Below are 15,541 nucleotides of genomic sequence, written 5' to 3' on the forward strand. Positions count from 1 at the left end.
TTATATACGTGTCGTTTAACTTCGGCTTCTTATCATTTTAGTGTTTCTTTTTTCTAAAATCCGGTTTCATCGGAACAAAACCGAACCGGGATTTATATATTTAATGCGAGCCTATTTTTTTTTTTTTATCTTCCGGTTCTCATTGTCGGTTTCACTAGAAAATGGCGTCTCCATGTGTGGCGGTGGCGAATTCAGCTTCTGGTGAAGCTTTTCAAAACGCAATTGATTCTTTCAATGGTCAAAGCGGCTTCTATTGCTGGGCATATTACGATCTCTTATGACCCAACGGGCAAGGCTACAAAAGCCAAAGTTCGCTCTGTAGATAACACAGAGCCCCCTTTCCCACCTGCGTCAAAAAAAAGAAACAGTTATACGTGGAAATTATTTCCGTTTTTAACACTTTTTTTGGAGACATATCTATTTCTGACGACAGTTTACGGGGAACATATCACTGTCGATTTATAAATTAAAATAATATTTGTGAAAAAAAATTGTTTGTTTTTATCCTATGAGGTTAAAATATTATTAATAATTACAATTTGAACAATAACACAGGAATATCCCCCCTTCCCTTTTTTAAAAACACATTGGACGTGTGTATATATATATTATATATATATATATATATATGAATCTTATTTTGGATTGAAACCAGGCATGTTTGGGAATTTATTTCAAGAAGAGGACCCTTATCTGGGTAACCAACCGCTGATATCGACCCCTGACTCTATCGGAGGAGCAGAGAAATCGGTCGGATTGGACGCACCCCCCCAACCGAGGCCTCCATGCCGCTTGGCAGGTCTTTGGAATCAGGGGGCCACGTGCTATCTCAACTCCCTCTTACAAACCCTGTTTTTAACGCCAGAATTTCGGGGTAAAGTATTTCTTTATTTTTAATTTCGTGCTTGTACAGAGAGGCAAAAGACCGATTTTTATTGCTCGTTAAAATAGTCGACAGATCAATTAAAAAAAAAAAAAAAAAAAAAAAAAAAAAATGCTGTTTTAAACAAAAATAATGTTAAGTGCTTAAATTGCCATGCCGAAAATGGTAATATATTCAAAAATTAAGAAAAATCATCAAGTAAAAATATATTTATAGTTAAAAGTAATTTTTACGAAAAATGGTAAAATTGCATTTTTCTTGTCCGTTATAAAGTAGACAGTAAAATACTACACAGGGGGTATACTTCGCAACGAATGTTTTCGATTACTTATTCATGGCTACAATATTTGTTGTAACAGACTTTATTTAAGAAGTTGTCAAAAACAAATATATAACAAATGAATGTTATCAAAGGCAAGATAAGTTACTTTTCTAACAAACTGGATATATTTTTCATGTTTTTATTCAATGTAACATGTTTATTCAGCTCGAAAACCATACAGTGTTTACCGATGTATTGGAAAATTCAAGATGGCGCCTGACTCTCTCTTTAACACGGTAAGTTGTGGAAAAGGTATTATAAATAAAAAACTAGACAAAATACTATTAAAAACACACCGAATATATGTCAACCTATGTCACGGTAACATATATTGAGCGGGTTTTTAATAGTATTTTGTCTAGTTTTTTATTTATAATACCTTTTCCACAACTTACCGTGTTAAAGAGAGTCAGACGCCATCTTGAATTTTCCAATACATCGGTAAACACTGTATGGTTTTCGAGCTGAATAAACATGTTACATTGAATAAAAACATGAAAAATATATCCAGTTTGTTAGAAAAGTAACTTATCTTGCCTTTGATAACATATATTTGTTTTTTGACAACTTTTTCGAATCTGTGTAATACAAACCCCTTTATTTTACTAAAAACACAATATCAGTTGTTCTACTTGATGAATTTTCGTAATTGTTGGATACATTACTATTTTCTACATGACAAATAAGTACTGTTATTTTGGCTTAAAAAGATATTAAAAAACTCTATCGTCTGTTTTTTTTTTTTTCAATGTTGTAAAACAGTGGTGTGTACACCAACACCATTTCGTGTTGAATGACTTGGTGAGAACAAATGTTAATTGTCCAGAATGGGGATTATTTAAGGTGCTTGTACCGCGCTATTTTCAAATTAAAGTTTTGCGCGTACAAAATAGTCTCTAGTGATAACATAAGGAATTACATTACCTTAATAGGTAAATTTTTACGACGTTCCCCAGCGTATTATAAACATCCCAACTCATGTTATGAACGGCTTTCGGAATAAACACCCCAACCTCGAAAGCCGTTTTTAACATGGGGTTATGAAAGCCGTTCTTAACATGGGGTGGTTACTGGTTTGGAGTGTTTATTACTACGCTGGGGCAGGTTGTAAAAAAAAATACCGCTTAATATTCGGAAAATGACTTGTTTGCTCCAAATTTAAATGCGATATTCGTTTTCAGCATACCCGAAAACGAAAAATGTCATTTTAAAGGTTAAGGTGGAAAGAAAGTAAAATTTTCCCCCCTTTTTCATTAAATTGTTAGGTGACAAAACACACTCCCCTTTTCCGTGTTAAGAATGGCTTTCTAGATGTTACTATTTTAGCACGGTACAATAAGTACGTAAGTACCTCATTTAATGTAACGTGGACTTTTCAAATTTGTTTCTTAGCACGTACGCACAAAAATAATACGTGTTATTTTTCACGAAAACATGCCAGTGGCATGTTTGTGCAGAAAACGGAGCCTGCTATTTTTTTTTAGAAAGGATTTCCAAGTTAAATTCAATTTTTAACATATTGGTTAGGTTTCTACCAGTATTTTGGTTAATTTTTAAATTTTTATCAATTATCAAGACTTCAAAAAAATGTGATCTTCTTATATCCGCCATTTTTCTCTTGCTCTCGCGTAACACTCAACACTACTGTTTTTCGAATTGAATAAACGCTTTAAAATAAGTTAAAACACTAAAAACTTCTCCAGAACGAGTTTCTAAATAACATTATTTCAGCACCATCTGTATTCTGTTCTAGTACCATAAGAAAAAAATAATTTTTTTAGGTGATTACGTATATAAAATAGCGGGGAAAAAGTTGTCACAAAACAAATATATAACAAATAAATGTTATCAAAGGCAAGATAAGTTACTTTTCTACCCAACTGAATATGTTTTTAGTGTTTATATTTAATGTAACATGTTTATTCAGCACGAAAAACAGTGTTTACCGATTTATTGGGAAATTTAAAATGGCAGCCGACTCTCTCTTTGAGGCGGTAAGTTTGGGAAAATGAGTTATAAATAAAAAACTAGACAAAATACTGTTAGAAACTCGCTCAATACATGTTACCGTGACATAGGCTGACATATATTCGGCGGGTTTTTAACAGTATTTTGACTGTTTTTTATTTATTTTTCCCCAAACTTACCGTCTCCGAGAGAGTCGGCCGCCATTTTGAATTTTCCAATACATCGGTAAACACTGTATGTTTTTTGAGCTGAATAAACATGTTACATTAAATATAAGCACTAAAAACATATTCAGTTAGGTAGAAAAGTAACTTATCTTGCCTTTGATAACATATTTGTTCTATATTTGTTTTGTGACAACTTTTTCGAATCTATGCGTACAGTAAAACAAACCCAAAATATCTTTCGGTACCCCCTTCCCAAAGCAATTCATTTCAAATTTACAGGGAGTGAGTGATCAGATTTAAGAAATTGTCCCCCCCCCCTCTAAATTCTGTAATTTATGCTTTTCACAGTTACAAACTTAACTTTATAAAATTTTGAAAAATATTCGACTTTTCCTGTTGGGGATCAGTTTTCAATTATAACATTCTACTAAATTGAATACCCACTTTGTGGCCATTTCTCATGTGACCGGCGAATATTCCCATCTTAAAAAAAGGGGGTTAGGGTAATTTTTTACTTTCTTTCCAACTGTATGACGACTTTTAAAGGTTTTCGAGTATGCTAAAAACGAATATCAGAGTAATGTCCTATTTTAGCCTCAGAAAAAATGTCCACAAATATTCAATTGAAACAAAAAAATTGAATACAAAATTTTAATTGTATGAAAAAAAACAAAAAAACGTTTATAGGGTGATGAGTAAAAACATTTTCTCACCTCGGTTTTGCTTTTGGCAGAATGGAAGAAAGGCAACAGAAATCACAACAGGCTCACCTTTAAAATTCAACGCAAATTTCATTAAAGATCCAATTGCAAAAGTTGCGCCATCTTGAGCTTTCTGCGGAACAGAGCCGGTAACACCCGTAAAGGGTAATAGTTCATGTTTATCTTCGTGTTTGCAGGATTCAAGTCTCCACGCTGTTCGAAGAATAATCACAGCAGGTCGATGTATTTGAAGTGATGCCTTCCAAGGATGAATACTTCGAGTGCGGTTGTCATCATGGAGTTCACCGTCAAAAATGTCCGAATGACAGACAAGTGGCAGGTCAAAATGTAGATCTTAAGAATCGTCACGGAAAGACATTAAATAAATAATGATAAAAATGAGTCCAATCGTAGCACACGTTAGTGTGCAAAGTAAATATTCCGCCGACACATGGCATTAGTGTTTGCAAATTATAATAACATCTTGCCCCACGTTAGGGCATTAATACGTCCCAAAGACAAGTGTTTTGAGGCTCCATGCCTCGAATAAGGAAACGAGTTTTTCACATTCATTCGGCCTGCTGTCTTGAAGAAATACTGACACCACCTGAAACAGAAAAATAGTGCCAAAATATGACTCAGCAGTTAATAACGATCAATCTGATTGGTCCAAATAAAATCGTGGGCGGTCAAACTGAGCAATGAGGTGCCTGCTTTTTTCTGCAGAATTTCTTTACAAAACATCCGACAATTCAACGGGTCTGAACTAAAAGTTTTGTCTTTGCATAATGTAACACATAATTTTCCGTAAAATTTTGCAAAAGGTCATTTATTATCATTTTAGAGCAGCAATTTCAATTTTTTTACAAATTCTTAAAAAAAAATAGGGGTTTGTGTTACTATACACGTAGATTCGAAAAAGTTGTCAAAAAACAAATGTTATCAAAGGCAAGATACTTTTCTACTTAATTGGATACTTTTTTAGTGTTTTTTATTTAATGTAACCTGTTTATTCAGCTTGAAAAACAGTGTTTATAGATGTATTGGAAAATTTAAAATGGTGCCCAACTTTCTCTTGAACACGGTCAGTTTGGGAAATTGAGTTAAAAATAAGAAACTATACAAAATATTGTTAGAAACCCACCAAATATATGTCAGCCCATGTCACGGGAACATATTGAGTGAGTTTCTAACAGTATTTCGTATAATTTTTATTTTTAACTCATTTTCCTAAACTTACAGTGTTCAAGAGAGTCGGGCGCCATTTTAAATTTTCCAATACATCGATAAACACTGTTTTTCGAGCTGAATAAACATGTTACATTAAATAAAAACACTAAAAAAGTATCCAGTTAGGTAGAAAAGTAACTTATCTTGCCTTTGATAACATTTATTTGTTATATATTTGTTTTTTGACAACTTTTTCGAATCTGTGTGTACAGTGATACAAACCCAAAAATAGTTTTATTTCATAATTTCTTATAATTAGGATTCTTTCAAATGAGACGACATGGTTGAAATTGGTAGATAAAATAGATGAGAGGGGGGGAGGAGGTAAGAAAGTTCTCTTCAGAGCCCTTTTTTTTAAATGGGAATATTCACTGGTCACGTGAGAGAATTGGTCATAAAGTAGGTGTTCAATTTAGTAGAACGTTATAATTGAAAAAGCTAATCCCCAATGATAAGTCATAAAAAACATTTTTTTTCCAAATTTTTTTTTTTCATCTAAAAGTTAAGTTTGTAATCGATGAGATTAACGTGAAAAGAAAAAGTGTAAATTGTGGAATTTAAAGGGGGGGGGGGCTATTTCCTAAACGTCTGCCGATTTTGCATATAAATTTAACATTAAATCATCACCCATTTCAGAGTTATTTTAGAATTGGATAGTGGTTTTAGGGCAGTTAACTACATTTTTTGCATGTAAGGAGATACATTCTGTGCCTTACCATTATAAACAAAACTTGATATGTAATTATGAAAAATGTGTCTTAACTGTAATAGAACGCCGACCATTCCAGTTTGTATTTTTGTTAGGGGTTTTCGAGGCCGCTGGAAACTATTCTGACATTCAAACCCGTTGCAAATTTACCATCCTATCATTTTTAAGACCTGTTTATAGGGAATATTTTCTTACGGATAGCTACCATTTTGTAGCTGGTGTACGCGCACAACTCCCCCCCCCCTCCTAAAACTAACCAATCATCAGGCAGGACGCATGGATTCATCTATCTCCTAAGGAACTTATTTTTTGACTGTCTGTTAGCAGACACAACCCAGACACCAGCAAAAAAGAACATTTCTCAGAAAATTGAAGCCTGCCATCGTTGCACTTGGAAATACTACGAAGCAGTAGCGAAATTTTATGGGAAAAAAAAACCTAAGCGAAGAATTCTTAAGGGCTCATGGCATTTTTCCCTGTCAAGAATACTGCCCTAAGTACAGAAACCCTTGTTCTTTAGGAAGCAAAACTGGTATGTGGCGTTGCACATACATATATGTACTGCGGAAAATGAAAAATAGAAAACATTGTGGATTCAGTATTAGCGACAAGAATGCTACTTTTTTAGAAAAGACGCAAACTCCTGCTTGGAAACTTTGTTTTATTTGCAAATAACTTTTTCACAAAACAGTGATAATTAATTTAGCCAGGAAATCCTCTGTCGATTGAAGATCATTCTGTTCGGAAGTGACCGAGGATTGGTTGAAAAAACGAGAACTGATAGGAAATGTTGGTGTTCAAGTAGAAATTGACGACGCTCCTAGTTTGTCGGAATTATAATCAAGGACACATCCTCAAACAGATTTGACAATTTAGTGGCATAGATAGTTTTTTTTTTTTTTTTTTTTTTTTTTTTTTATTCAATTTTCACCCCAAACAAGGCACAGTGCCACTTTGAAGCAGGGGGCTACTATTAGGGACTTAATTAGCGGGGTATTATGAAGGGAGATGAGTAGAAAGATGTTTGTTAACATTACACTTGAACTTCTGCATATCATTGCAGTTGGGAAAGCAGAGTCTCGGAAGGGAGTTTCAAAGACCCGCAGTTCTGGGGAAGAAACTATTGTAGTAAAAGGCTTTCTTGCACCTAGGGATCTCTACTGTAAAGGGATGAGTCTTAGTAGCTTGTCGGGGGTAGTTACATCGGGGAGGTACAAGTGTTTGCAGTTCGTCAGAGCATTCACCATTAAAGTATTTGTAGAACAGGCAGAGGGATGCAACATCTCGTCGATGGGACAGAGGCTGAAGCCTAGATGACAGTTCAGGACCTATCAGGTTGGCGACTCTCTTTTGAACCCTGTTCAGGAGAGAGAGACAAGCAGCAGATGCACCAGCCCAGATGTGACAACAGTACTCCATACATGGGCGAATGGTTGCCTTATAGAGGTATAGGATACTGTCAGGCGTAAGTAGTTTTCTAGCACGGTAGAGGGAGCCAACCTTCCTTGCAGCAGCCTTAGCAATGTATGTATTCCAGATAGTGGTTTAAACATAGTTTCATCAACGACCTTTCAAACCCAAAAGATGGATGGAATGTGGAAACTTTAACTTCACAGAAGAGATGTTGCGAGTTTCTCTGCTTTATCATTATTTTCATGGCAAGTGCTCGACTGAGCTTCAATCTATGGTCCCCCCCTCGCCAAACTTTCACAAGAAACACTCGTCTAGCTGAAAACACTATCAATAATTCCCCTCACTCTTTATCTGTGCCTAAACCTAAACGTAGATTCCATGAACAAAGCTTTTTTCTTAGAACTGCACGCCTGTGGAACTGTCTTCCGTTTTCCTGCTTTCCAACTGACTACAATCTGATTGTCTTCAAGTCCAACGTAAACAAGTTCTTGATGAGCCGTTCCACTTAAGTTAACAAATTTACCGAATTTCTGTTACTAACAATTACTATATTGTTCAGTTGACTACTGTACACTCTTAACCCTTATCCTCGAGTGGTCTTTGGGCCTTGATAAGTGGTGATGCTTATGTAAAAAAAAAAAAAAATTCCATTACTAAAAAAGTATATTCTGCCAGGTTCTATCATTTATAATGATTTGTGGAAAGCATACAAGATATGAGACCATTCTTTCTAACACTACACAATAAAAACCACACAAGAAAGTTTGAAACAATAACATTTTGGTAAAGAATGATTAAAGAACAATTATGTTTGGAATTTTTGAAGCGCAATTGTTTTAATTTTTATGACCTCAGTCAATGTACAACGGACAAAGTTTGTTACAATTTAGTAAACAAATGAAATTTTTTTAAAGTAGATTGATACGAAACTATCTGAACTCTGATCAGAATTATTTTTGGGTTTAAAGCAAATGAAAATGTGTGGCGTGTGGATGACTTCGGTGATATAGATATCTCGAGAGATGAGCGGAGAGAGAGAAAGGAAAAAAGATACAAAGTGAGAGACGGGCGACTGAATTTAAGCAGCAAAGTTCACAAACTGACTGGAATTCACTTGTAGCAAAAGATGCATTCATACACATATGCTAGCAGCTTTAACTCTAATTGTAAACCAAACCTTGTTATCATGGTTCATTATTTATCTCTATATAAATAAAATGCACTCATTTTTTCCCGTCTGATTTTGACATTAATAGGATTAAAAATCAAGATATTTCATGCAAATATAATATGCACAAACAGCAGAACAATATCTGAGGTGTGTTATAGGCTTATTATTTCTCAAATTCCTCGATAATCTTAGATTTCTATACTTTTTCTGCTGAGAAGTCACGGCCAAAATCGGTTAAGATCAATAGAAGTGGTAAAATATTTTCTCTCTAATAAATTCCTCCTCCCCCTGCCACCACTTAACACCATTTGGGGATCGTTCACAAGGAACAGTTGAGAAGAGAACACCGGTTTGGCTTCGTAGTTCTTTCATGTGAAGTTATTTAAAATCACTAAACTAAGCTGCAGTGCTCTGTGGCGTAGTGGTTAGCGTGCTGGACAGTTCACATTATATTTTCACGTTCGCGCCGACCTACCGTAGTCGTTTTTTTCCCCCCTAAACAACTGGAATGGACTTTTCTTGGTGGCCGAACTGTTTACGTTGCAGATGTTTTTTTTTGTTTTTTTTTCACACTTTATTTTCCTACTTTTACTCATGACTCCGTGTTTGATCCTTCCTACTTACTTACCATAACATTTTTTAAAACTCCCCCCCCCCCCGTCCCGGAAACAAACACTCGGGCAACGCCGGGTACCCCCGCTAGTTATATATAAAGCAGTGTGTGTGTGTGTGTGTGTGTGTGTGTGTGTGTGTGTGTGTGTGTGTGTGTATATATATATATTCGACTGGTGTTAATTGTGACACCCTGCACTGAAGATTCCCAAAAGAATGAAACACTAGTGTCTGTAGGTATTTAATTATTATAGTAAAAAAAATAATTATCTGTTCCTGTGGTTGAGATGGTTAGGTTGCAGGGTTTTTTTTCCATTTCCTTTCCACCTCCGCGTCAAACGTTCAGGGTTCAAGCCTACCTTTATACTAAAACTATTTTTTTTTTCTTTTACACCTCCAAACAACCGGCCAACGTTTTTTTTTTTTTTTTTTAACAGAGTTGTTTTAATCTACCCCCTCCCAACACACACCTCCAAACACCCGGGCAACGCCGGGTACCCCCATTAGCTATATATAAAGCAGTTTGTTTGTTTGTGTGTGTATATATATTCGACTGGTGTTAATTGTGACACCCTGCACTGAAGATTCCCGAAAGGATGAAACACTAGTGTCTGTAGGTATTTAATTATTATAGCAAAAAAAAAAATATATATATATATATATATATATATATATAGTGTTGGGACAATTAATCGGAACATTTGGGGGAATTGGAAAAATTGATACCTATTTTCCGATGCCAAAATGATTCTTTTGTCTTTTTTTTTTTCATTGTTCCTATTTACAGTGCTTCCCCACGGGACAGAGTTAGACACCAGGGTCGTTTTTTTTAACGTGGAGAAAAGGAACAAAAATAAAAATTCTCAGTCATGAACGATTGCTCCTCCTCTGAGAGAGAACAAGAAATTGAAGTGTAACATCTGAATGGCTCTCGTCTTGAGGAGGCCTCATGTTTTGACAAGCTTCTAGGATTGACCTTTACTCCTGATCTTAAATGGAACATATACATCAAATCTGTTGCCAAGGCCGCTGGAAAAATGGTGGGATCCTTCTATTGATTCAATAGCTGTCTCACTGCTGATGCAATTCTCCATCTATATAAGAGCCAGGTATGTCCAGGGATGGAATACTGTTGCCACATCTGGGCAGGAGCTGCTTTAAAGGACTTATCCTGCCTTGATAGAGTTCAAAATAGACTTCGTAGCCTCGTAGGAGATATCCTTTTCTCTTCCCTGCAACCTCTATCTCACAGAAGAGATGTTGCAATTTTGTCTCTGCTGTTATTTTCATGGAAAGTGTTTGATTGAGCTTCAGTCTATGGTCCCCCCCTCGCCAAACTTTCACAAGAAACACTCGTCTAGCTGAAAACACTATCAATAATTCCCCCCACTCTTTATCTGTGCCTAAACCTAAACGTAGATTCCATGAACAAAGCTTCTTAGAACTACACGCCTGTGGAATTGTCTTCCATTTTCCTGCTTTCCAGCTGACTACAATATGGTTGTCTTCAAGTCTAACGTAAACAAGTTCTTGATGAGCCGTTTCACTTGTTAAAAATTTACCGAATTTCCATTACTAACGATTACTATATTGCCTAATTTCTGCTGTATACTCTTCAACCCTTATCCTCGAGTGGCCTCTTGGCCTTGATAAGTGGTGATGCTTATGTAAAAAAAACAAAAAAAAAACACATTTTGATCTTGGCCTATTGATGGCTTTACTGATAATAAATTAAAATAATGGTTTCGATTATCGGTAATTATCGGGGAGATCCTGAGACAACACTTAACTAAGATCACTCTCCCCGACTTATACGGTAAAATTCTGTAAATTTTAAAGAAACTCTGTTCAGCCGTTTTGGAGTCTATAAGGAACGAACTCACACACACAGAGGCACACAAAGTTGCATTCATAGAATTGTAGAGATTTTGACTAAAAATGCATTTGAAAACTTTTCAATTTTTAGTCTCGCTTACGAATGGAATTCTAAAAGTAACGGCAGGTTCCATCGCGCAAAGAATAGTGTGAGCAGCCTGACATTCAGCTGTAAGGTTCTGCTGGGGACGACTTATATACAGTGCAACACAATGGAGTGTGTAAACCTCTCCACTCGACCATCTATAAAAACTTGAATATCAAATGTAGCAGCAAGTCCTGGGAACATATACCAGAAAGAACAGTTGGAAATAAGTCATACACTATCCACTCTGATTATGGAATTCTTAAAGCTACGTATATAGAAAACGGAGCTATAAAACCTGACACGATGATCTGAAAGAGAAAGAAACAACCTTAGAAGTTAGGGTCCCCAATGATGCTGGGTTAAACGGAGCTGAGAGAAGGTCTTATGTGTGACATGAAAAGAAACTGGTATCTTAGCAAGATCTCCCATCATTCCAGTAATTATAAAAGCAACTGGACTCCTGAAAAAGAATTTCCAAAACTAGCTGACAGATATACTCGGGGAACCAAGTGCAAAAGAGATACAAAGAAGTGCACTTTAGCGGCACGATTAGAACCGTAAAAAGGTCTCTTAGTTAGAATCTTTAAGAGTAGGTGAATGTCTGGCATCCAGTAGGATGTACCATCCCGAGCCAGAACAAAATAAGAAAATTAAAAGAACAAAAAAAAAGCTTTTATGTGGTATATTCTTGCTATTTTTATTTCAAAATGTTTTTAGTTTTATATTTTCTTAAATATCGGTGAACCCATATTACAATCTGCAGAGACTCACTTGACTATATCAAAGCACTTTCCTTTTTGTGATCCTTGGATCATTTATGCCTGGTAAACGATTTTTTTTTTTTATAATCACGTTCACCCCCAACAAGGTATATCAGGGCTCTACATTGCAAGCGAGTGAAACAGTCGCATTTGCGAGTGATTTTTCAAAGTGGCGACTAGAAATAATGAAACGCTTATCTTTTGGCGATTGTATTTCTTTCACTGACAATCTTCCAAAGCTCATTACTGAGCGAAAAATATCTTTTAAACTTTTTTTTTTATAAAACGAACAAAGTTAAATTATTTAAACAATAAATATTTAATAGAACAATGTACTTTTTTTTTTTTTTTAACGAAGGCTTTTTAAAAAACATCGGAAGAAATTAGAATATTTATACGAGGGGTGTGCAATAATTAATGCCCCTGACCCACTTCCAGTTGTCTGATCTAGCTGAAATTTTGCATGTGCAATGATTTATATCTCTACGGGTTATATGGCAAATTACAGCTCTGAACTAATTGTGGTTTCTGTTTTACAGGTGTTTGAACTGAGTCAGGTGTGAAATGGAGCCTGTTGAATGTCGAGCAGTGATCCGGTTTTTGTATTTGAAAGGACGCACAACACAGGAGACTTTTGATGAAATGAAAGAAACTTATGGTGATAATGTCCCATCATATGACCTTGTAAAATGCTGGCATCATAAATTCAAACATGGCCGGAAGTCTGTGGAAACAGCTCCCAGACCTGGTCGCCCCCCCCCCCTCCCTATCTGTCATTGATGAAGCATCTGCCCGTCAAGTTGACGCTGCCATTTTGGAAGATCGGTGCATTACTATTCTCCAAATAGCCCAAGATGTCAAGAAAACTATCATTCATGACCATTTGCATATGCATAAGGTGTCTGCCAGATAGATTCCCAGGTTGCTCACACCATTCCAGAAGCGAGAACGCGTTGAGTGCTCAAGGATGAATTTAGAGATATGCCAAGAAGATGAGTAAAAGTTTTTCAAAAGACTGATTACACAGGATGAAAGCTGGGTCCATCACTATGATCCAGAGACAAAAGCCCAGTCAATGCAGTGGAAGCACTTGGACTCACCATCTCCAAAGAAGGCAAGGGTGCAGCCCTCCGCTGGCAAGGTCATGCTCACAGTCTTCTGGGACCAGGACAGAGTAGTGATGACAGATTTCCTGGCAAAGGGTACCACAATTACAGGAGCCTATTATGCTTCACTTTTGAAGAAATTAAGGGAAGCTATCAAAATCAGGAAGCGGGGCAAAATCAGCAAAGGTACCCTCCTCCTGTAGGACAACGCTCCGGCCCACAACTCTCATGTCGCCAGATCAGAAACACGGGCATGTGGTTATGAAATCCTCCCGATCCTCCCTACTCTCCTGACCTTTCACCCTCTGACTTTCACCTCTTCCCAGCCATGAAGTTGTTTTTGAAAGGAAAGCGTTTCCCAGATGATGTAGCCTTGATTTCTGAAGTCACGTTGTGGTTGGAGGACCAACCTGGGGTGTTCTACAAAAATGGTCTCCAGAGCTGCATCAAACGATGGAAGAAATGCATAAGTCTGGGTGGTTCCTATGTAGAGAAAGACTAATAACTTGTCAAGTTTCATTGCTCTACTGCTGTGGGAAGTGAGTCAAGGGCATTACTTATTGCACGCCCCTCGTAGCTTCAAGTATCAACATAAAATTTGTTGTATATTTAGAATTACACTTATTAAAAATACAGAAAAAATTTATTATGTATGTAATCATCACAGAACGAAGATGTCATATTCCAAAAATCATATGGGTTTGGCTAGTAACTTTTCTATTTGGCTAGTAAACGAAAATATTTAGTTGTGAAAGGTCAACTAAAGATAAATTTGTCCAGAAAGCCCTGCATATCGCCACTTGGACATAAGGGGCTACTGCTTGGGACCATGCCTAGGAAAGATTAACAAGATGTTGATTTACATTACATTTAAACTTCTGCCTATCAGGGAAGCAGGTAACAGGAAGGGAATTTCAAAGTCTAGCTGTTTGAGGGAAGAAATTATTGGAGTAGAAAGCTTTCTGGCATTTAGGGACCTTCAACAGTGAAGGGGTGTGATTTTGTTACTAAACGGAATTGCCTGAGATATGTACGTCGAGGGGGCCCAAGTGCAACAAATTCATCAGAGTACATTCCGTTAAAATATTTGTAAAACAGGCACAGACATGCAACATCACTGCGATGGGGCAGGGGTTGGAGCTTAGTTGACAAAGTGGAACTTATTAGATTGAAGGCTATCTTTTGGGCCCTATCCAAGAGGTAGAGGCTAGTGGTAGATGCACCAGTCCAGATGTGGCAACAATATTCCATGTATGGCCGAATGGTGGCTTTGTACAAGTACAGGATACTCTCGGGTGTGTGTAGTCTTTTAACTCGATAGAGGGAACCCACCTTCTTTGCAGCAGCTTTTGCAATGTCCTCTATGTATTTATTCCAGTTCATATTGCCTGTGAATGTTAGGCCAAGGAGTTTGAAGGAAGAATTCTCAGGTAGTTTTGAATATTTTTTCTGCGTGTATAATAATGTCCCATCAAAAGGTGATAAGTTTGTATCTGACTTGCAGTTCCTAATACAAATATTAACCAATCCTAAAATGCAGAGTTTTTTCTGTTTGTTTAAGGATAGGTGTTTCATGGAAAGAAATGAGAATATGATGAATGTGTTCAGGACACATGTATCCAGAAAGTTAAATATTATACAGAACAAAACAATTTAAAAAAATACAAAACCTGCAGGCGGTCTAGTTTAGATCGAAACGAGCAAAGGAAAAAATCTTGGAAAACAGCGTAGAAAAAAACAATTCAACTTTTATGTTTTCTGAATTTTTTAGGTGAGGATTGGTTATTTGTATTTTTTGGATTCACCGATCCTAAGTAATTAGCAGTTGTATTTTTCGGTCAACCACATTGAGAATTGAACCTGCAACCCGCGGGAGAATATCACTTTTACAATTAATTGTTCAAAGTACTCTAACCACTGCTCAATGAGTCCTTGGCGCAGTTGTTAGAGTCCTTGAAAAAAATCGATTGTAAAAGTGATATTCTCCTGATGGTTGAAGGTTCAATTCTCAGTGTGGGCAACCAAAATATACAATTGCAAATTACTTAGGACCTCTTTCTAGTCATGGCTGACGGAACAAGAACATGCTACCCTGTGTTCAGTACAGACTTCAAAGCTTTGCGGAAATAAACTTTCACCTTTGACTCGTATGACCAAGAGTTACAGGAATAAAATTTTATCAAGTAAACATTGTATTGGATTAAGCAAAAAAAAAAAAAAAATACATAAAACAAGTCCATCACATAATCATATATCTAACGTGTAAAGTTGTTGGATTTTCAAAGTCAGACTCAAATAGCATTTAAGCTGACAAATTAAATTTTGAATTTTCATTAATCATTGTTGTACTGTGTTATTGGCAATTTAATAAGATAATTTGCTACAATTTAAAAAAATTACTTGATCTGATCTAGACCGTTGCTAATATGAAATGTTTTTAAATAGTCTAAAATAAAAATTAGCAATGGAAATAACTCATTTTAAATCGAAGAATATAAAAGGAGTTGTCTGCCTTGAAGTTAAAATGACTTCACT

At 36.2% G+C, this 15,541-nt stretch overlaps 1 protein-coding gene across 1 annotated transcript in view; it reads left to right on the forward strand.

The window, feature by feature from the left end:
- The first annotated feature begins 568 nt into the window (after positions 1-568).
- The window catches only part of LOC145263824 (ubiquitin carboxyl-terminal hydrolase 40-like), a 150,193-nt gene continuing 135,220 nt past the window's right edge, over positions 569-15,541 (forward strand). Inside the window, exon 1 of the mRNA XM_080120889.1 lies at positions 569-874. Coding sequence (XP_079977015.1) covers positions 658-874 — 217 coding nt within the window. The 5' untranslated portion in view covers positions 569-657. The remainder of the gene's footprint in view (positions 875-15,541) is intronic.

Source organism: Euprymna scolopes, chromosome 39 (assembly GCF_053919585.1).
Source record: "Euprymna scolopes isolate OS-2025 chromosome 39, ASM5391958v1, whole genome shotgun sequence".
In the NCBI taxonomy this organism is placed as follows: Eukaryota; Metazoa; Mollusca; class Cephalopoda; order Sepiida; family Sepiolidae; genus Euprymna; species Euprymna scolopes.